The 21,385-nt window shown below is 41.2% G+C and overlaps 1 protein-coding gene across 4 annotated transcripts in view; it reads right to left on the minus strand.

Annotated features, from left to right (window-relative positions):
* The window catches only part of LOC133153757 (cAMP-specific 3',5'-cyclic phosphodiesterase 4D), a 74,283-nt gene that overhangs the window by 14,421 nt on the left and 38,477 nt on the right, over positions 1-21,385 (minus strand). For 3 of the 4 annotated variants that reach the window (XM_061277843.1, XM_061277842.1, XM_061277841.1), the window contains one exon: positions 17,918-18,317. The exons of the other annotated variant lie outside the window; for it this stretch is intronic. In XM_061277843.1, the coding sequence (XP_061133827.1) occupies positions 18,170-18,317 (148 nt within the window). In that variant the 3' untranslated portion in view covers positions 17,918-18,169. Of the gene's footprint in view, positions 1-17,917; positions 18,318-21,385 lie in introns of those variants that run through there. 4 annotated transcript variants of the gene reach the window in all.

The raw sequence follows: 21,385 nt of genomic DNA on the forward strand, positions 1-21,385 counted from the left end.
GTCAACTCGTTCACCTCGTGCCATATGTAAATTCAGAGCAGTCACGTGCTCACACTGTCATGAATCAAGGAACCAGCGAATGACATCAAGAATAGAATATTGTCGTGTGTGTGTGTGGGGGGGTGACTGTTTAATGTGGGTGGGGGAGAAGAGAGCTAAGGCGGCACAGGCAACCGTGGAATAGATGAAGGCACGAACAGGGCGTGGGTGGGTGCAGCCGAGCTTGCCAGACAGCCATGAATAAAGCGCTAATTAACAGTCCAAAAACTAATGGCAGCCAGGTGTATTAAAAGGAACACGATGATGGAAAAAGTGATGGAGTTTTGAAAACTCAAGAGGCGGGCGGGCGGGGCCTGCCTGAGTATCCAGGTGTGAGCTGGGGCTGACAGCAGCTCCTGTATGAGGTCGTGTGTATCTCTCCATTGAAAGACTATTCGATGCCTGGTGGAACGATTCGATATGGCTCGATTTGATTCGTTATGCCACGAGAGTGTAATGCAACTTGGTTGTCATTTTACAGATTTTAAAATGGTTCGATTCGATTTGATTCGATTCCCCACATCTTTTAAATGAAAACCGATTTTGTTGATGTTCTCTCTCCCAATATTGTGAAAATGATTGGAAAATGTGACTATGGACTTTGCAAGTCAATTTGTGATTCATGCCACTAAAATTTCAGATTAGGGGCAACGGTGCTCATAGTTATACCCCACATAAAGTTAGTCTCGAGCCCTGTTCTATAAGTAAGCAGTACGTTGAATGCTTTAAATATCTCATCACACATCACGCAGCTGCCACAAGCAAGGACACATCTTTTTTTTTTTTTTTAAAAAGTACGGTATTTTGTCTCACCATGTGTGCGCTACGGTGAAGCGCCTCTGCTTGTGAATGTTATTGTTGAGCAGCATGCGCCGGAGCAGCCTCGGCGAATTGCGCGGCGAGAGGCGGGGGGAGACGGAGGAGGGCGAGCGCCGGTGTCCTCGAGGTCTCTCCGGGTGCAGCAGGTTCTCACGCAGGATCTTCACCAGGTCCTCGTTCAGACCAGAGTGCTTGGGCATGGGGGGCACGGCCAGGGTGTCCTGGTGCGTCGGCCCCATGGCTGCCTGCTGGGCCATGCCTCGCCCGCGGCTTGGCCACCAGCACAACCAGTAGCACCAGGAAGAGTCCCGGGATCCAAAGACAAAATCACCTCAGTCCATATAGTGACGAATCTGCAACCCCCCTCCCCCACCGCACCTTCCCAAATTCCTCAGGGTAGTGAAAAATCAAATGTTAAAATCCCTTTTTCCTCCGCTCTCCTTATCAAGAGATGATCACCGAGGCAGGCTGCTGCCTTTGTCTGCAACACCACACTGGATGTCTGTTGTGAGAAGATGAGGGCACGATGCAAGAGAGGAGAGAAGGCGGCAGGCAAAAAAAAAAAAAAAAAAAAAGGGATTTCCGTCTTTCAGAGCAGCGGCACAGTCCGGTAAATCCAAATCTGGCAGCAGTAGTTGAACTAAATCAATAAGTGTGTGCCCCCTGTTTTAGTGAAATCCAACCATTGGGAACCATCACCAGCCCAGTGCGACTAAATCCAGTAAGGCTTGTTGGAGTTCTGCACCATCCAATCAAAGCAATTCATTCATCCATCCTCCTCCTCCTCCTCCTCCTCCTCCCATCTTTCCTCCTGACATACACACACACACACACACACACACACACACACACACACTCGCGCACACACAGAGAAAATGACTGCTGACTGCAGCCAGTTTACAAGCTACTGATCCTTCGGCGCTGTACGCAGCGAGTTGTGCGCGCAAGAGTGTGTGTGTTTAATAAAGGATAAAAAGAGGGAGGAATACAGTTTGCTTGAGTGACGCTGTGAAGATGTTTTAATAGAAATATGCTGAGAGCGCAGCTGTGTGGCGCTAAAAGCCCGCATGAGTTATTGAGGGAGCTGAAGGCAGGCTCGACATGAAGATATGTCGAGGAACAGCCGAAAATGCCAAGTGTGTGCCTACGCATGCATCACTTCACACGGGACATCAGCTGGAAAATTGACTTCATCGTGGCAAGTTCCAAAATGAAAATACAATTGTAAATAGTCGGGTCTCCGGGGTGCCTGTCCAGTCATCTAGTGTGACATTAAACAAATAATATATTTTGTTATATGAAAATGTGTGTGAGCACGCAATTGTGTACTCCCTAATTTACAATTTTTTTTATGCCCACAATTTGACCAGCTAAGCAGTGAGAAAATGCAAACTGAAAGTGAAAGGCAGGCAATATGATACAAAAAAAAAAAAACATTCCCCATGATTGTGACGCCCCCGCAATGACGTTCAAGCCAAAAGGTTAGCAAAACTGCATTTGTTAAATGCTCAGCTTAGCATTAACGCCTGATAAGTAGCACATATTGATTCTTTTTATTGCTATTATTGCTTGTTGAAGACGTCAACCTGCTGGTGCTGATTTATATTTGTGTTTGGTATCTAATGTCAGATGAATAGAGAGAGGTGATACATCATCACCAATCTTTGTCCGACAGGGAGGGGCTAAGTTTAGCCTGGGTCATTAGTGGGAGTTCTTGAGTATATGAAATGTATGCATGCACATATTTTAAGTGTTTTGAGACCATATTTTTTGTGATTTTATAGTATGAACTATTAATAGAGGAACACCAATTAACTGCATGCTTTCATAATTTGTAACAGCCCCCCCCCTTCCCCCGCCCAAATAGCTTTGGTTTGTAGTCTTTCTATTTCCCTTATTTTTAATGGGATAAATGAATGACCAATCCCTTAAGTCAACTGGAGACAAAAACTATAAATAGACGGTAGGAAAACATGAAGGAAATGCAGCCATTTCTGCCAATATCATCTAAAAACATTTAGCTTGTACCACCAAAGAAACTAAGAAAATGTACCATGGCACTGGTTAATAGCCACAACATAACAGAATCTTCAAATATTGGAGAAATATGCTCTCTAGTGGCTGCAAGCAGCATCGGGACGACATAAGAGCCATTTCTTGGCTATCATTCCAGACTAAAGTATCAGTTCTGCATCTCCAAGGCAGCGTAAAAGCATTCTTCTTCATCACGATGGCCATTTGTCTGCCAATCTTGGCCCATGTTTATTCAAACTCCTTTGCAGAGAAAGCTGGCTCCGTGAGATTCAAATTCAGCTTAATCATGTTCAAATCAATTGAAATGCTGCAATGTGGCTGTTAAGTCGGCCGAGTCTGGCGCGTTACATCATTGGATGGCTGAATCGGCGAAGCGCAAACCGTGTGACACATTCGACGGCGGCAGCTTGCGTTCCAGCATTGCCAGCCATCTTTTTTTTTTCTTTTTATCTCACGCTGCTGTTTCTCTCCTTATCACCTTCACTTCTGCTTCTTTTTCCTCTGACTTTTTTTCATGTGAATTCTCCTCAAGCCTTCAACACGTGACGGAAAGCGTGTATTCAAACCGCCCCCACCTAGGCCAAAGGATTAAAAAAGAAAAAAGAAGAAAATGGATGGATACAGATCATTAGTTGAAGGAATAGATTCACCAACACAACCACAAACAGAAATAAAAAATCTATTGTCTGAGAAGTGGAATGCCATCACAGAACAGTGAGACCTGCATAAGAAGCTGCTGCCATGGTGCTTCCGGACAATTTCTCAAAGGAAAAAATTCACCAAAACATTCAAATGTTAAACGGCCTTGCCCTCCCACCGCCATGCTTCACTGATAAGGTGACAGTCCGAGCTATAAATAAAATGGGGAAATTGGCTGCTCAGCCATTCCACGGCCTAGTGAGCAAATATAGCTTGCCGATGGAACTGCTTCCTTTGTATTTATTGATGATGTGACTGGTGGCAAAAGCAGCAGGGAGAATTCGGAATTCCGCTCATATCCAGAAGTTGGACGGCACTTCACACTGCAGATGGTCCAATTGCAGTATGCATTTCGCTTGCTTAAGACAAAACTGAAGGAAAAATATGCCAGGAGGATGTAAGAAATCAAGACAGTTGCACAAGACGCCAGGCTGAGCATCACCAGGGATGAAATCCTCCACCGATTGACGTCTATGCTTTCCAGACTTATTATCTATCACACGAAGGGCACAACATAGAATAAAGAGAAGCCTATAAACGTCACTCTTAGACATCTTTTGTCCACACTGCGGAAGGATACATTACAAAGTGTGACTCATACCCAAAAGCATAGACAAGATTTAATTCATAGTCAGACGGTTTCATTTTTTCCCCCCTTTTGATAAAAGTATTGACTTAACCATAACATAAAATGAATGTGCATCAGTGAGCAACGGTGTAAATGCATTTTCCCTGAGGCAGTGTCATCCGGGGACAGCAGTCGAGAGCGTGAGGTGTTATCAGTGAAGGGGCACTCCAGACGGTGCTCACAACACTCGACTGTGCTTAGCATATTTAGTATGATGTACACCACGGCACGTTAGCTAGAGCTGGAACAAGCACACAACACAAAGTTTAGGGATAGGTATTTCATTTGCCAAGAGGACACACTGAAAATATGATTTAGTTTTGCCTCAGCATAGATTGTGCACATCCGTTTTAATACTCTGGCTCTCTCTAGTGGACATACATGAACCTAATGAACAGCACTCATATTTGGGGGTGAGATGTAATTTTAGTCATCGGTAATTCTGTGAAAACAATATGAGAAATAAAAAGCTGTACAATGTAATAAGTAATAAATAATGATGAAAGTTTAAATATTACTTCTCAATAGGAGCCTAAAATAACTTAAATAAATGCAATCAAATGGCTGTCCAACAAAAAGGTTGAACCTCGTTATTCAATCCAAAACACAGAGTAATAAAATTCTGTTGTTTCACAAATGGTTGTTTCCTAAATAATACAATAACATTCTGACAATACAACAAAAAGCTTGAATTTTTACTTTTTTGTTGTTGTTGTTGAGTTTTGATAACATTTTCAAGTGTTCAAAATATGATGATACATACAACATATGAACAATTCTAATATAGATTAAATAATACAGCTTGTATTACGGCTTCCATTACACACCATCATTTCTTATTATTTGTTTTATTTCCACCTCGCCTTTCAAGGCAGTGTGTATTATGATGTTATCATTATAATTCATTTTGTGGCAATACCCGAGTAAAAATGGTAGCAACATCTATTTGAGGTGCCAGGAAACAATTATCCAAACTAAATCGCAGTAACACCAGTTGACCAGTAGACAGCAGCATTGGTGCAGCAATCTCCTCGAGATGCTCTGCAAAGACTGACACGTACTATTTATAACATCTTTAACATTTACTATGGAGCTTTCACTTAAGATGAATCACAAGTAAAACTGAGGTTGTTAGTCATTTAAAAATGAGAAAAACGGGCTGGCTGCTTGTGCACGTTCAGAACCTCAGAGAAAATGCGACTAATATCTGCTGCTCATTTCAGGCACAGATCCAAATCTATTCTATATTTTGCTGAAAAGGTGTCAGACATCGTATGTCTCCTATAAAGCAAAAGACTGCAAACCTTCCAGTCCGGCACACAGATCCTTGATCCTACTTTCTCTGTTTGCTTTCCTTATTGCCCCCATCACCTTGCCAGGTAGGGCAGGCTGGCTCATCGGCTAGCACAGCTGCCATGGTGACCCTGAGTGGCCCCGTTGGCCCACAAGTGGTCAGAGGTCCAGACCAACCCTCAAGCCACCCACTTTCACTCCTTCTTCCCAAAACACCAGAGCAAATGGCAAAGTGTCAAATCAAGGCATACATTGTGAATAATAGCATCACTTGGGTTAAAAGGGTGGCAGATTTTGCATACAACGGAGCTCCACAAATGGCCCGAATAACTGACTACAATTTACATTACACCATCCATCAATAATTCACACCCACGCAAACACGCATGTATAAGTTATTGTTCTGGAAGTTCTGGAAAGAAAATACTTCTGCGGTCAAACAAAACTTGAGAGTCCATAAAAGAGCCATCCACTAAGTGAGAGCATCTAAAAGCATCGTGTGTGTGTGTGTGTGTGTGTGTGCGTTTGAGTGAGGGCGTGTGCGTGCACAAGTGTATTAGTGTTTTGGTTTGGTTGTTTGCGACGACAAATGGCAAACTAAATTATAATTTTTCTAAGATCTCTTTCAAAAGAATTACAATTCAAGAATGTCACACAACTGCTGAACAAGAAACCAACATTCATTCATTTTGCAATTAGATTGAATTCAGGTTTCATGTCCCTTTTTTTCCCCCACTGAAAAAAATCTGAAGTTAACAAGAGAGAAACTACATTCAAGTGATGTGTTCCCTCCTTAAATCCACATCCGAATCTGGCAAAGAAATAACGACATGTCGAACGCACATCTCTCACTCATAATTCACCTGACATGTTGTTGAGAAGCTATTGCAATTTCCAAGGCATTACTCGTTCAGGAGCAGTGTGCCTTCGACGGAATAATGACTCAGAAAGCCCAACTTGGAAGAGTCGGCGCTGCTGAGGAAAAGAGGTATTATTACAGACCCCAGGCTGGGATCCATTAGCACACTCCTGGAAGCTTTGATTAAAAGTGGGCATGCGGCATAGCGACATGCCAATGTGTGAGAGTCTTGTTTTTCTTTATGCCACAGTACCTGTACATGCATGTGTTTATAGATTTGACACAAGCGGGAAATGGACCAGGTGGGAAGAAGAGGAGGGAGGAAGGTAAAGGAGGTAAATGAGCAGGAGCAGGTTGCCAAGTCTGACGGGAGCTGAGAGCGGCCGCTAACAGATGCTGGGTGAGAGTAAAAGGATGAATAAGAATGAGCACATGGATGAGGGAATACATACACACAAACATGGGAGAGAAAAGGAAGACGAGAAGCTGAGGGCATCGCCGCAAATAGTCGCCAGCTACTGTCACGACGTTCCCTGGAAGAAGGAACCTCCCAGACCCCATCTGTTCCTTTATATTGGAACTCAAAGTCGTTTTAAACTTATTACTACAACAGCAATAACAAATACCAATGTTCTTGGTAATAATAATTGTGTTTCTTATTTTCAGCCCTCCTTCAATGAAAAGTCAGTGAGTTTGCAAACGATGAATCATAACTGATTCTGTGATGTCAACAGGCAAGGAAACAAATGAATTCACTTTAAAGCAACTGTACTCTATATTATACAAAGCGTGTTAAAATGCTAATCCCTCCCCCGTACCGCCCCTCAGACTAAATAAACACACGCCCACTTTCACGACATCCTTTCCGCTGCTCTGAAATATTACCGAGTCCATTTCCGCGCGCTCGCCCACACATGCATGTACAAATGAAGGCGCGCTATGGGCGGCCTCCCCGTCCGAGACGCACCTTTCCGGAAACTTTATTATTATTTAGATGATGTGATGAAAGGGGCGTGGCGACCACAATGTAAGAGGCGGGGTTAGAAAAACAGCCACCAAAATAATATCGCCATTGAGCCAAAGATAATATAGAATTAGTGGAAAGCTTAAACTAGCATGTTATAAAAGCTTTAAATAATTTCCTTGGTGGAAAGAAAATATTTCACAGTACATGCACACTTTCATGAACAAGGAATATGTAAATGCAAGAGGGGAGCAAAGAAAGGCATGCAGGGATGGAGGGAGAGAGGTCATGCTAAGTCACGTTATGAATCCCTTTCAGTGATGGTGGCTGACACTAATAACGTAAGTGACCCATTTTCTTTCTTGTCCGCAGCCCTCATGTATGAGCATGTGTGTCATAAAATGACTCGTAAATGAATAGTCTATTTTCAGCTTGGATTCACTTAAAAATAAAAATAAAAATAAAAAATGACAAGAACAGAGCTTAGTCTTAAACGGGGGTATCCACATACCAATTTTTAACCTCTAAAAAATGGACAAGTGTGTGCTTATTGCTTTTAAACCAGGCTAACACTGATTCTGATTAGCAAACATCGATAATTAAACCTCGGCTGGCTGATTACAATCGAGTTAAATTCTGTATTACACTTTAGCTAGTTAGTTACTGTTCATTGAAAAGCCCAGCGAGTAAATTGTGTTTAAAAATACTTACATCATCTTAAAATGTGAACGTATGATTCAAGCAGCCTAATCTGTCTGTTTATAAAGTCGATGAATAAATCAACATTTGCAAAGAAACACAGCCTTTCACCCCCAACCGACAACAACTAATTTAAACGGACAGAAAATAAAACTGGAGGAGACATTTCTGAGATTGCAGTCAATTTGCTTTTAATATGCTCTCATTATCGTTCCACTGAATAAAAAATGAGGACTTCTATCGGGTTCTGCGCTTTGAACCGCCGGAGCGAAATACGGGAAAACAGCTCGGAAGCTCTGGGGATGTGACATCAAGGCTAAACCTTCGTGTTATTGCCAGTTGCACTGTGGAACTGGGAGCGGAGCGAATGCGTATTAAATCTTAAAACTGGAAGACCACACAAAGATAGGCTATATGTGGATTAGATTTTGTCTTCATGGAGGCAGCACTTGATGACAGAACTGCAATGAAGATATCACACTTATCTTACCACGCTTGCTACATCAAAACTCAATGCAGCTCTGCTTACCTTTTGACTCATTTTACATTCTGATTCGTCCCGTCATGCATCCTTGAGTTTGTGACCGTCTACCGGGAACATGCCGAGGAAGAAGTCAAAAACATGCAGGCCGGGTCTTTTTCCCTAGCTTGTTCTAGGTGTGCAAATGAGTACGTGCTTCGGCTTGAGCGGAGGACATCAAGTGCAGAACCCAGGAGACATTTCATCGTTGCTTAAAGAGGGAACGCATGTTGATGGGACCATGCTGGGTCAACCGGTACAAAGAGATGTCCACATGGGAGTAGACTACAAAGGTTTTTGGTTTTACTCTCTTTATTTTTATTTATAGACCACAATGTTTCCGATAAATGCACATTTCCTTGCAAAGAGCAGACCGATGAATGGTCGTCACATTTGCTCTGAAAAAAGACCTTGAGTCAAGCTTTTATCGTTATGCTACAGGAATCCCTCGCTATTCACGATGGATAGAGATGAAAGTGAAAAAATTGACGCAATGCTGCTTTTTTTTTCTAAATGCTATATATACATCCCAAATCATAGGTTGCAAAGGAAAAAAAAATACAGACACCCCTCTCCATCATGGGATTAGGGTTTGTGGTTTGGCTATTACGCAGATTTATTTTTTAATCATTTCTCTTCCAGTTAATCGCAAGGCAGTGAAAAATATTTCACTGCCATCGTCAGTGCGACTATACCGTACCAAATTCCATAAATAATAACCGCCTGGAGGGACAATATTTAATTCAAATCAAGAAACGCTTTCTGCAGTACTGCACCTGTGCCTCAGCTGTTTTTTTTTCGTGTGCTTTTTGAAACACAGCTGTCCAGCTTTACAAAGTGTGCTGAGCTCACACAGCAACTCCTCCGCTCCCTGCACCCCCTGCCTCTCTATTCCATCATCTCCTTTCCAAACGTGCACTCTTCCAAACCCATAACCCCAAAGGACGCTGTCTCTTTGACCTCGCTGGAGCTTGAGCCACCACCACCCCATAGCACAAAAAAAAAAAAAGAAATCCACAGGCGAATAGACCTTATTGTGTCACAGATACACAAACCTGGCTTGGTTGCACACGCAACTGTTAGTAGGCTGAAGCATCATCGCCAGATTATGATGTTCAATAATTATTAGACGGTGTCTGTTATTCCTCAGGCAACAACAGTGTGGCAAAGAAAACATAATTTATCATAGAATAACAATCGCCACGACATTTTACGGCACCTGTGCCTTTTACTGTCTGCGTATTATGAATAGTTATACTTTAAGGTAAGCAGAACTGCAATGAAATTTATTGAAGCATTTCTTCATTTAGCTGAATGTGTGTGTGCAAATTCATTTAGCTGTTATTAAACGGCAATATTAATTATGCCCCTGGGATTTGGCATTGTTGGAGTCAGTAAAAATCTAAAATGCACACGCAACACCAAGACTGTCTTTGCATACAGAGGGGCACTTGGACTGTTGTTATCTTTTCCTCACAGCACAAGTTGGAATTCAAAAACAACACAACACACAGGGGCTTTAAAAATAAATGGACCCGCTTGCTCTGAGACTCCCTTGTCAAAGCCATGAAGCTGATCAAGGATGCCGTTTCACTCGCCCCTTGATTAGCTACATCCCTTAGCACTTAGCATGAAAGGCTCTCTATTCCGTCCCTTGAGGAATCTGAGTGGTCACCCGCCGACACACAAATAGCCGCCAGCAACAGTCTGAGAGACAATCTTTTCTAAAGTTCCTGACAAAATCAAATAGAAAGTAGAGATGCCCGCATGGAGCTTTATATGTACTTTAAGTGGAAGTCATATATTAAAACTTCACAGAGGGAGAAGTTGCGCGCAGGGGGGGAGGCAAGAAAGTTTTTTTGCCCCCGTCACATTCCCCTTGCTTTTTCCTTGATCGGGACTCAAGAGTCGCTTTGGGCTCTCCTCTGGTATAGCGATCGGGCTTTTTAGCATCCACTCGCCACTTCAAACGACAAGTGCCTATCTCTAAGGGCCACTCTTCCCATCATTCTGAGCCACAGCCTATTGAGTCAACCATGTAGACTATATGTGCATTACAGGAAAGTCATAACTTATTCATGTGATCATGTTAGAGACCTTTTATGGGAGTGGCATGCTCACGGACATAATATAAATGTCAGTTGAGGAAAATTGTTCCATAACGTTATTCTTCTATGGCCTGAGGTGATCACATTTAATGCACCTAATCAAATTTTTATGGATCAAGTTATAACATAAAATTCATGTTTGGTTTTATGGGGCCTAAAAATCTGACCTAAAGCCGTTTTGAATTTAAATTGCCTGTGCATTAATTATTGGTCTAATTTGCAAGATACCTTGAGGTGAGGTATTTATTCCTGGCTTAATATTTAAAACCTGATAGCAAGAAATATGGAAATGTGAAAATCTTGGATTGCATTGAGTAACATGTGCTTATTTGAGGTGATGGATTTAGTAGGGAGGTGACGTACTAACTATAAGCCTAATAGAGACATGTTTATTAGAGAGGTTTATTATTTGTACAAAATCATTTCCGTGTTCTCAACTGCAGAGTGAATGAGGTATGTAATAATGGCGTGGTGTTAATTAAAGCGGAGGCCTTTTTTTTTTTTTTCTGCATCTCTAACTATTCAACTGTAGAGACTGTCATGTTCTTTTAGGAGGCATTTTTTTTCCATACTAATTCACACATGTGTTTGAGAGGAGGTCTTTATTTTCTCAACTCTACAGTATTCAGTAGAGTATCAGAAAAATGTAAATGGAATGTACCTATAGGGCGGATTGATCATTCATACACCGGTGGGACAGCTGCTGCCATCCAAGAGGCTGTGCCAGGCCCACTGGGAGGAAATTAGGGACCGGTGCCTTGCCCATGGACATTTTGACAGCTCTAATTAGAGGTGAAACATTTATTAGAAGAAATGCCTGACTTTTTATAAGTGTATTTTCTATTATATACTGTATTTCAACTGACTGCTAAAATGTATGTATTTCTACCCCAAAAATATTGTGATCACTTCTCAGTCAAATAAAATGACTATGACACAGAATGAATACAGATTTTAAATGTCACTATTTCCTGAAAACAGTAATAAAAATATATATATTAAAGGGGCCTATTAAAATCATCCAAGGTGCTGCATAAAACTACAGAAAAAGCAGAGTGAGTAAAAAATGTACAGAGCCAAGCTGGGTCTGAAGGTTGTAAGATAATTGATGCACGGCATATATTAGCGGGAAGAGCACTATTTTAGGAAACGTGCAAACTGAAATGTATGTCATTTTGCAGGAAGGGCGACTCAAGCTTCTTTCTAGCTTACATCTTCGAGATCAGCTTTGCTTGCGTTGCTGGGTGGTGTTACTTCTCTGTATGTACGAATATCTCGGGAATTGGCTTTGTGGCTCACTGGCTGATTAGATGTCCCACCTTTGTGCTTCTGCGAGGACGCAGGCACTTGAATGGAAGCACTCACACATACATATAACCTTCATTCTCCTCTGCAACATTCACCACCACCCCCCCTTCCCTGGGGTCTTGTTAATCGCAAACACCTTGGTGGGATGTGGTAGCAAAAGCGCGCGTCGACCTTCCAACAACTAATGCAAAGATCATTCAGAGTCTATTGTGATGATAAGACAAGACTTCCGAGCTATTAACAGCGAGCATTACGACGGTTAGCCACGACTAGTGCTCAAGCTATCATAACACAATTAAGGACCACATTAAAGCTTTTGTGATTGCAGAACACCAGCCCCAAATGAGAAGCTCTCAAATATAATAGAACAATCTTTTCCCAGTATATTGTTCTAACAGTATCCATTTGTATCCATCCTTTTCTATGTCCTAACTCGAAATAAGCAACTGGAGCCTATGCCAATTTTGACATCGCATTATGTAATAAATACAGAAAATCTGGACTGAGGTCCAAATAAAACTAGACACACAAAGGCGATGGACAGATGACTTTGGATTCAATACAATAATATGCACCGAGCCTAACCTCTTTGAAACGATGGCGGAATATATTTTCATCTTGCATTGATTGCGCGTCTCTTTTTTTCCCTCTACCAACGCAGTGAATGAGGGGGGCTTCAGAGTTACGCAAAACTTACAAAATTGCTTTCCCGATGAAAAGGATGCACTTTTAAAATGCTGATGGAAATTCCGCCTTCTTTTCTAGCACAGAGGGTTCTGGGTTTACGACAAAATTGACAAAAAAAATGTTTCAAGCTTACAAATAATTTGTCACGAGGCACAAAAAGGCACACCGAGTTCCTAATAAACTGTTTTTTCGACGTTTCATATTTGTAGTTACAATTATGGCGTTATTAGCGTTGTGATGGATTACCGATTTTGACTTGGACTGTATTAGTGATAATGGTCTCATATTAATTGACTCATAAATTAGGTGTGTTTGAAGTGGTTGAACACCGTGCTATGAAGCTGTTTGGTGAATGCAACATGACAACAAAGCAGGCTAGCTTTTAATTGTTCTGCATGTCACTCCACATTGTATTTTCTCATCTCTTCCACAGTTTGTGCAGGTGCACAGAAGGTCCCGCAGGCACAGTGACACCAGTGCCAAAAGAAAACAGCGCAGTTATCAGCATCATCATTTTCAGAAAAGCGCTTCTATTGGATTTCTTCATACATTCTAAAAGGCACAGCACAGAGACGAACGAGGCCATTCCCACAGCCGAGTCTGAGTCCGAGGAGAGTCGGTGTGCATTGACTTCCGTCCCCCGGGCGCCTCGACAATCTGTTCATTCTTTACCGTTTCACATTTGAGTCACCTTGTGGAGAAGATACGGGCAAACGGAAAGCAAAGTCATGCCTGCGCATTAACTTGCCCATCAAGCTTCTCCTTACCTCCTGACTGCTTTTATCAGCAAAACTAATGATTCAAAAAAGAAAAAAAAATCTGAGAAAATTTTATTATTGACTTGCATGTGAGATTTATCCTAAAATTGTGGGATATTTCTCTTGCCTTTATAGTCTCTCAAAATATTTTTTGAAACCATTTACTACTTTCCTGTTAGCTAAGGCTTTGGTGCCATCTTGTGGCTTCTTGTAGCATTTTAGGGGGGGGGGGGGGATTTTAAAAAGCGGACCTCGAAAAGGCTAGGTTTCACTGCTGTCCATAAAACAAAGCTAGCTTGAGACTGCTTTTGAAAGTTGATAAACCATCCACACAAACTCGAAATGTCCTGCCCTTTAGAGAGGAATGATCAAAGTTGGACGCTGTGTCACTAATGGGCCTGGCTAACTGTAAAGCATACCGACTAATTAGTCATTTGAACGTAGCAAACGAAAAAGAGTAATTACTGCAGCGTGTTCGATTGTAAATCACAATCGACTGACGCGCTTTGACTGCACAGCTGCTTGTGTTGATAATATTTCCTGGCTAGATCCCAGAGGAGGCCAAATCCATAAATGCAGCCCAGAGGTATCCTTTAAAGTCAAAAGCAAAATAAACATCAGCGAGTAACAAGGCAATGACAGACAGCCGAGGTTACCACGCAGCAACCATGTGATTGACTGCAATTAAATAGTCGAGTCACTCACGATTCAGACAACAATAAACACCAGGGGCGTGCAGCTCTCCATTTACGTTGATGAAAGCTAAATAAATATATTATAGCAAAAAATGTCATCTTTGTCATTTAATATCAGGCCATGGAAACAAATGAACCAACCAAACATGCATGGACGCTGCGATTAATTCTGTTTCGGGGTTTTGAGCCGGAAAAGAGCTTTGTGCTTCTCTAACTCAAATATTTAGCATTTCAACTTAAAAAGGTCTTCATAGCATTCTGATCCATGTCAGTTATATGCATCCAAAGCAAAATGTTACCTTAAATGCTACTTTCAGCAAGTAGGACAAAAGAGATCTTTGGCGCTTCTGTTCACCTATCAGGGCCCAGAGAGACATATTTAGGAAATCCTCTCATTAGTGTGGCACAAATCAGGTAAGTGACATCTGCAGAGAAGCCAAGCATGTTAGCAGACTTTTGCTTTCCAAAGCAGATGGCACTGATGAATCCCACAGAGAGTTCTCACCGACAGTGAAAGATGGCGTGTATGAAAAGACTAAACTGGTGAGATGAGAAGAATTTCAGACAAATTTAGACGATCTTTTTTTTCCTCCTCAAGGGCTCCCCCTACATTTCTTAAGTGTCATTTATAGTGGTAAATACAAAAGGGATAGTGGTGAAGGGGCTGGGCTTAGAAAGACGGAGTAGCGAGAAGATGTTCCTGGCTGCTCCGATGATTTTTGACCACTAAATATCTGCCACTAGCTTTTTATTAGAGAATAGTGGAAAAAAATACTGAAACATTAAACGCGCATATTCAAACATTTAAAGAATGCCAAATTAAATTCACGTCTAAAGGTTACCTTGGATTATAAATTCATCCTGAAATCTCACCTGTGAGCAAAGTATGCCTGAGTCTTTTGGAAGTAGAGTAGTTCAAGCCCTGTGTCATTGTTTACGTTCTTAGCAGTTTTATAATTGTGGAGAAAAATCGATCTTTGCCCCAAACAGTTAAGCACTGACTGCCGAGTAGCACAAAGAAGCCCGCGGTCGGGGCGGTCTTGGGACGTGAAACAAGCAACAATTCCACCATGACTACTACTTTGTGTCGTCTTCAACCCTCGCAGTATATAACGAATGACAAGGCACATTTTAGAAAGCAGACACGCATCAAGAAAAGCAACCCTCACCATTCCCCTTACAGCAACACCCAACGAGTGTCGGACCACTTCTTTAAAGTGTGTGTATGTGCGTGTTGACCTTTGGCAACTTTTTTTTTTTTTTTTAATAGGATGCTTATAAATCCTGGGGAGAAAAGTCTGCAGGTCAACCATTCATTTACTTCAATCAAGTTCACCCAAGGACGAATTACAAGTACAGTTAAATAAGGCCCAAATTCCAAAAGCTATGCAGGATTACACAAAAGTAGCTCTTTTCGACATCCAAAGTAATTTGGTACATTGAGGTTGGTTGGTACCTAGAAACACTGCAGTCTATTGAATCGGTTGAATGGGAATGAACTGAAAGTGGGAGGACACAAAATGTCTCTTTTAGCAGACAACACAAAAAGGCCAACACTGAACTGTTGCCCTTCACTGTGTGTCTCCGTGGTGGAATTTATTGGCCGAGTGAACCTATTGTCATGATGTTCCGTTATTTATGTAGCTGACCCAGTTGTTATTGAGCATTCTACACTGGAAATACAAATAAGACCAGTTTTCCAATTTATATTGCTCGCCAACGTTTTCTGGGGGGGGGACCAAGCAGAGAAACCTTTTGGCAATCGAGCGCCACATGGATGTCCTCGGTTTTTGTCCTTGGACGACAATGTCGTGTTGCTGTGGCACTAATTGCGCCTTCTTTCACTGCGATGGTGTCACGACGTTTACTGTACTTGGCTGACGCATGCCACCTACACGCTTATAGAAATAAAAGTCAGGTACTGTTCAAAAACATTTCAAGGCAAGCTGAACTGTACCCTTGGGTGAAAACACTTGAAAGAGCCAAACTAAGCGGAATGTAGGAAGAAAAAATACATGGCGACGAGAGACCGACAATTATCAGTGAGTGGGATTTTGAGTCACACGTCACTTGAGTCTCCTCAAGAAGAGGACAGTATGAAACAGGTTGTGCTCTGAAAAACACACTTGGCAGTGAGCACTTGTGTTCATGCCAAGTTAGATCCTTGAAAGTCAGAGACACTCGAAATACGTCCTCCAGAAAAGCTGCTAATCGAAGGAAATAATGTTGCTCAAGGAAGATAACAATTTTGGATTACATGTATTGCATTTTGTGTACCTCATGTAAAGTGGCCACTAAATTAATTTACCGTTTTTTTCCCATGTATAATGCGCAAAATTTAACAAATTTATTGTCCTAAAATCTGGGGTGCCCATTATACATGGGTACAATTATTTTATTTATTTATTTTAATCCGGATATCATACGGAGGCCGCCATTACAGATGCGCTTTCTTCTCTGCTGTTCACTTCAAACACGCTCCATACGAACACAATGCTCTCGTATCAGACGCTTGCTCGATCACCTGCTCGTTTGCTGTCACAATGTACCCTACACAAATCCGAAACATTTCTTCGCTATCGAGTTTGCTAGCGCATGCGCAGTGATACTGACCGGCAGAATAACATCCGGTTGTTCCCAAAGATGATCTTTTTTCTGAAATAATTTTACGTTTACGGACTTCAGTCGGAGTCCAAATTTGGGTGCGTATTATACATGGGTACAGGCTTTTTTCCAGCATCAACATGCCATTTTTAGGGTGCGTATCATACATGGGGGCGCATTATACATGGAAAAAAACGGTAGTTTTCCGTCAATACACCCCAATGGACAAACATTGGAAATAACATCTTGAGTCCTTTTATTGTGCACGCATGACACACCACAGCACCACGTAGAAAACAAAAACGCACGCAGATGCTTCAACAGCCTCAACAAACCCAGCAAGATGTGCACAAAATGCCCCAAAGCTAATGTTAAAGAAATGGAACGAAGGCTCTGCTCTAGGGTGATATTTGTAGCCACATAAATCAGTCACTCCACTGAGTCAAAGACTAGCCACTTCTGTAATTATGCATGAATATTGCAGACGTTGTTTTGACTTTCAATTTAAATGGGGCGTGTGGGAGAAAAGTCAAAGATATAGTCTACAGCCAAACTATACCCTACGAGTTTAGCCTTTTAATGTGGGCCAATCAATCCACAAAGATATCTTGGGGCTGCTTCACTAATTACAATATAGGATAGGATAGACTAAAGTTTTCTGGAAAAACAAATGACTTGAGCCATTACTGTATAAAGGTGACACCAAGGCTTGTCCTTGCAAGACAGCTTTCTGATTACCTTGGAGTTCACTGGCTTCAAATGTAGCAGCTTGTACAATCATGCTACCTTTTGCAATGTAAACACGTTGTGCCATTCCTCTTTATCCACAAAAATATATATTTGTTATCATATCACTGTTTTCATAGACGCTAATTTTATAGGCAAAGATTGTTTTTTTTCCCATTAGTAGTTTTAGCGTCAAATGCCGCTTTCCCATTGAACGCATCAGCAAACAACAGCAATAGGGAGAAAATGGATATTTCGGAAACTGATGGCTGGGGTAACAATTTGAATAGAACTATCTGATGTTTTTTAGAACTACATCCCACAAATTGAAGCGGCTACATTCAAGTACTATTTTATTAGACTGCATTAAAAAAGTTGTATCGAAATCAGAGCTTGACAGCAGTTTACAGCATATAGCAATGTAGCATTGGGACCAGATTAGAGCCCCCCCACACAAAAAAACAACAACAATGACTCAATATGATGGACAGTCCTGCAGTCTCATTAAAAAGTGACTCAGGGGAAATATGCTAGAGGGCATTCCTCACTCGCAATAGCACACAAGCTTGATATCTTATTTATGTATTGTGCTTCTCGCAACTTTGGAGACAGACTTTCTTTATTGGATCTCAACTACAGCGATCATCTCCCAGTTCTTTTTTAGTCAAATGTGAAAATCAGTATTCTTGATCCGAATGTGCTGGCGTCTTATGTCAATGGGTTGAAAATCTAATTTCCGCCATTATTTCCACACAGGCTGCTGCTCGGCACAAAACGAGCCAAGAGGAATGTCGATGAGATGGCGGTTCCTGAGAAAACATTTGGGTGGAGCCGCTCAATTAGGATGTGAGGGAGGAAGCGCATCCGATGGGAGTGACTGAAACGAGAGTGGGACAACCATCGATGACACCACATATATTTGGCGTAATTTTCTGTCCTTTGGGAGTCTTTGTAATTATGATAGTTGGCAGTCAAGAAGTTCTGGCTCACCTGCGACCCTAATAAGGACTTAAGCTATAAAACAATAAATGAATCCAATGACTACCCATCTCCCTCATGTTTCAGACTCATCCTATAAGTGACACATGAACAAGAGTCATTTTGACCACTCCAAAGTGATGCTAGACTCAGTCATGCATTACTCCCTGCGGTACATTGCCATCGCTATTGCAATCTGTGTAAATAAAACCAAGTGTAGCAGAGCATGACATTTTCCCACAATCATAATTGACTTTTAGCAAGAGAAACCTTAATCTCCCTGTTGTGTGAGACTGGCTTATCTCGGGAAGTTAACTTCAGCACAAACAGATGGACACCAGGAAATGGCGCTTTTTTTAGTGGCCATGAGTTAAGGTGACGGTAGCGGTGCACGCTGAGTGATTCAAGCTTGCAGGTGGTGAATACTCATTGCCAAATGCTCTTATGATAGTGATACACTACAGCGCATTCCTGTTCAGGAACAATCGTCATCATGGCAGGAGTCCTGACCTAGTATTAGCGTCTGACGTCAAACTATTGAAAGGCAGTGTTAAAGCGGAAGTCAAATCACACCATTTCTTTACATTATGCACCCCTACAAGTATAAACAAGGTATTCTGAAAATGATTGTGCTTGTGGAATATGAATTAAACAACAATCCACACATTTTTATGCATATCTCGGCAGGCTGCCATTTTGTATGTTAGTCACTTGCTGTCAACTGAAAATGATCTGACAGTGGCAAACTCGCCACCCCCTGAGATGAATAGATTTTTATGCTTCATATTAATCCGAAGCAATAATAATCTGAAATCTGTGTTTAGACTAGTTAGGGGGTGCGCATAGAACATATTGTAAAGAAAGGTTTTGACTTGACTTCTTTCAGGCCTTTTGGACTCAGCAGGAGGCTTTAAAAATTCACACTGTGCAAGTGCAGAATGAAAATGGCTTAAGGATCGCCAGTGGAGGAAAAGAACAAAATCTGCTTAAACCTGCTAATTTTATGTTGAATGGGCAAATGGATCAATTATTAGAACTCAGCTCTTTTAAAAAGAATAAAAAAAACGGTTCCACATAATTGGTTTCAAAAGCCGTCTGTCTGGGGAGTACCGATATTCATGTACATGTGCATTTCTGGTCCTCACTAAAACACAATGTGCAAGCAAATTGGCAATGTTCCCTTTCTTCCTCGCCTCTATTAAACAGACATTTGTGTTATTTGTGGTAGTAGCTTTCATCATCACGCCACACAAAAAGTTTTCAAAGTGTCTTCCGCATCTTCATATTGACAGCAAAATTGTTGGGTGAAAAGCAAAAATCTTCCCATCTGCTCAGCACATCCTCAAATAATTTGGTCGCATTTCTTCTCCCTTCCTGTCCTATGCCCGCTGCCCTCAAAGCGTCCTCGTGAGATCTCATCACTAATGAAATCAGCGCGCCCATTTAACTAATGTAGCCATGGCAACTATTTCTCAAATGATCGCGGTGCCCTTCTGTGAACGTATTCTGAGAAAATGCAAACCGATTATGATGCAACCCAAACAGTATCCATCTATTTCATCCTTAATTGATCTAATTTGATGTACAAGAGGACATCATGCAAACAAACACAGTTAGTCAAAGAATGGGTATAATCCATGGATTCAAACTAATTGGAAATGTTTTGAACTCTTAAGACATTATTATTTGATCTCTTAATTGCACATTACAACAACATGTACCTTCAAAACAGACAGCAAGTTAATGAGATGAAGTTGACCCGGACCGCTAAGTTAGCATTAAGTGCTAAGTGCAGTCTAGTAACTTTGCTCAGCTGAAGATTACCGCGGGGAAGCTTGTGGTCGGCAACTATGAAATTAAATATATGTATTAAAAAACAAATCAATTGAGGAAATTCAGTTACAACACCAAAGTCCACCCAAAATATTAGTTTTTGAAAAATCTCCAATATTTTCCATAATTTATGATGAATATATATGAAATAAAAGTTAATATAGATAATAATAAATGTGTGTCCTCTTGCCGCAACCAATATATTGTAATGGGAACCATCCATAACTGCTGTTCCACTCAATCCTATGTACCAGAAAAATAAAACAAAGTTCTTATGATGAGAAGGACATGGCCTCTAGCCAATTTATTATGTGCTACAGCAAAGATATTAAAACTCAAGCGATACTCAACTTGAAAACAAACAGAAAACAGTGACCATGGCCTTTTGCAATCCTTGGCCCAAATTAGCCAAGGACTCTTGCTGAAGGCATCAAAAAACACTGAAAGTATATGTAGTAAATAAGCACAGAGACAGGCCACTTAATTATAGGACCTAATCCCCTAACTCCATAGAAAAAAAAAATTGCTGTGTTTACCATAATTTATTTGGTGTTAAGCAGCTGCCCTGACATTTTATTTATATAGCAAATTGTGTTTTCAATCCTTTATGAATATTTAAAAACATGCCGACGAGAATTCCAATGGGATTTTTCCAGACATAATACATTACAGACAATGCTTTGTTTTGAAACCAATAACTTTCTAAATTGCTTTTTATGCCGAGACAAAAAAAAAAAAAAAGCGAGCCATACGTAGAACGAGTGGGGGCAAATTTGCGGTAATCTCCTGAATGAAATTAGTCCATCATCTTTGATCAGACATTTTTAAATGAGTCGCTTTGGTACCAATCATCAACATTCCTCTTCCCCATACAGGACAGGAAATTAAATTTGATAGCTATGCTGGAAGTTAGTTTAATGTTTAGACAACAACCATTTAATCATACCCAAGAGTGAGACAAATTTTTGCAACTACTGGAAAACATAAATGTGGCAGGGAAAGAAAATTTACGGTTTCCATAAAATATATTTTTTTATCGCCTTCAAACCGAGACCTGCACATTTTTATGATGAAACACACAAATCTAATCCCATGTGTGTTTACATGCCAGTAGGGATTAATAATAATGGGGAA

Source organism: Syngnathus typhle, linkage group LG5 (assembly GCF_033458585.1).
Source record: "Syngnathus typhle isolate RoL2023-S1 ecotype Sweden linkage group LG5, RoL_Styp_1.0, whole genome shotgun sequence".
NCBI lineage: Eukaryota > Metazoa > Chordata > Actinopteri > Syngnathiformes > Syngnathidae > Syngnathus > Syngnathus typhle.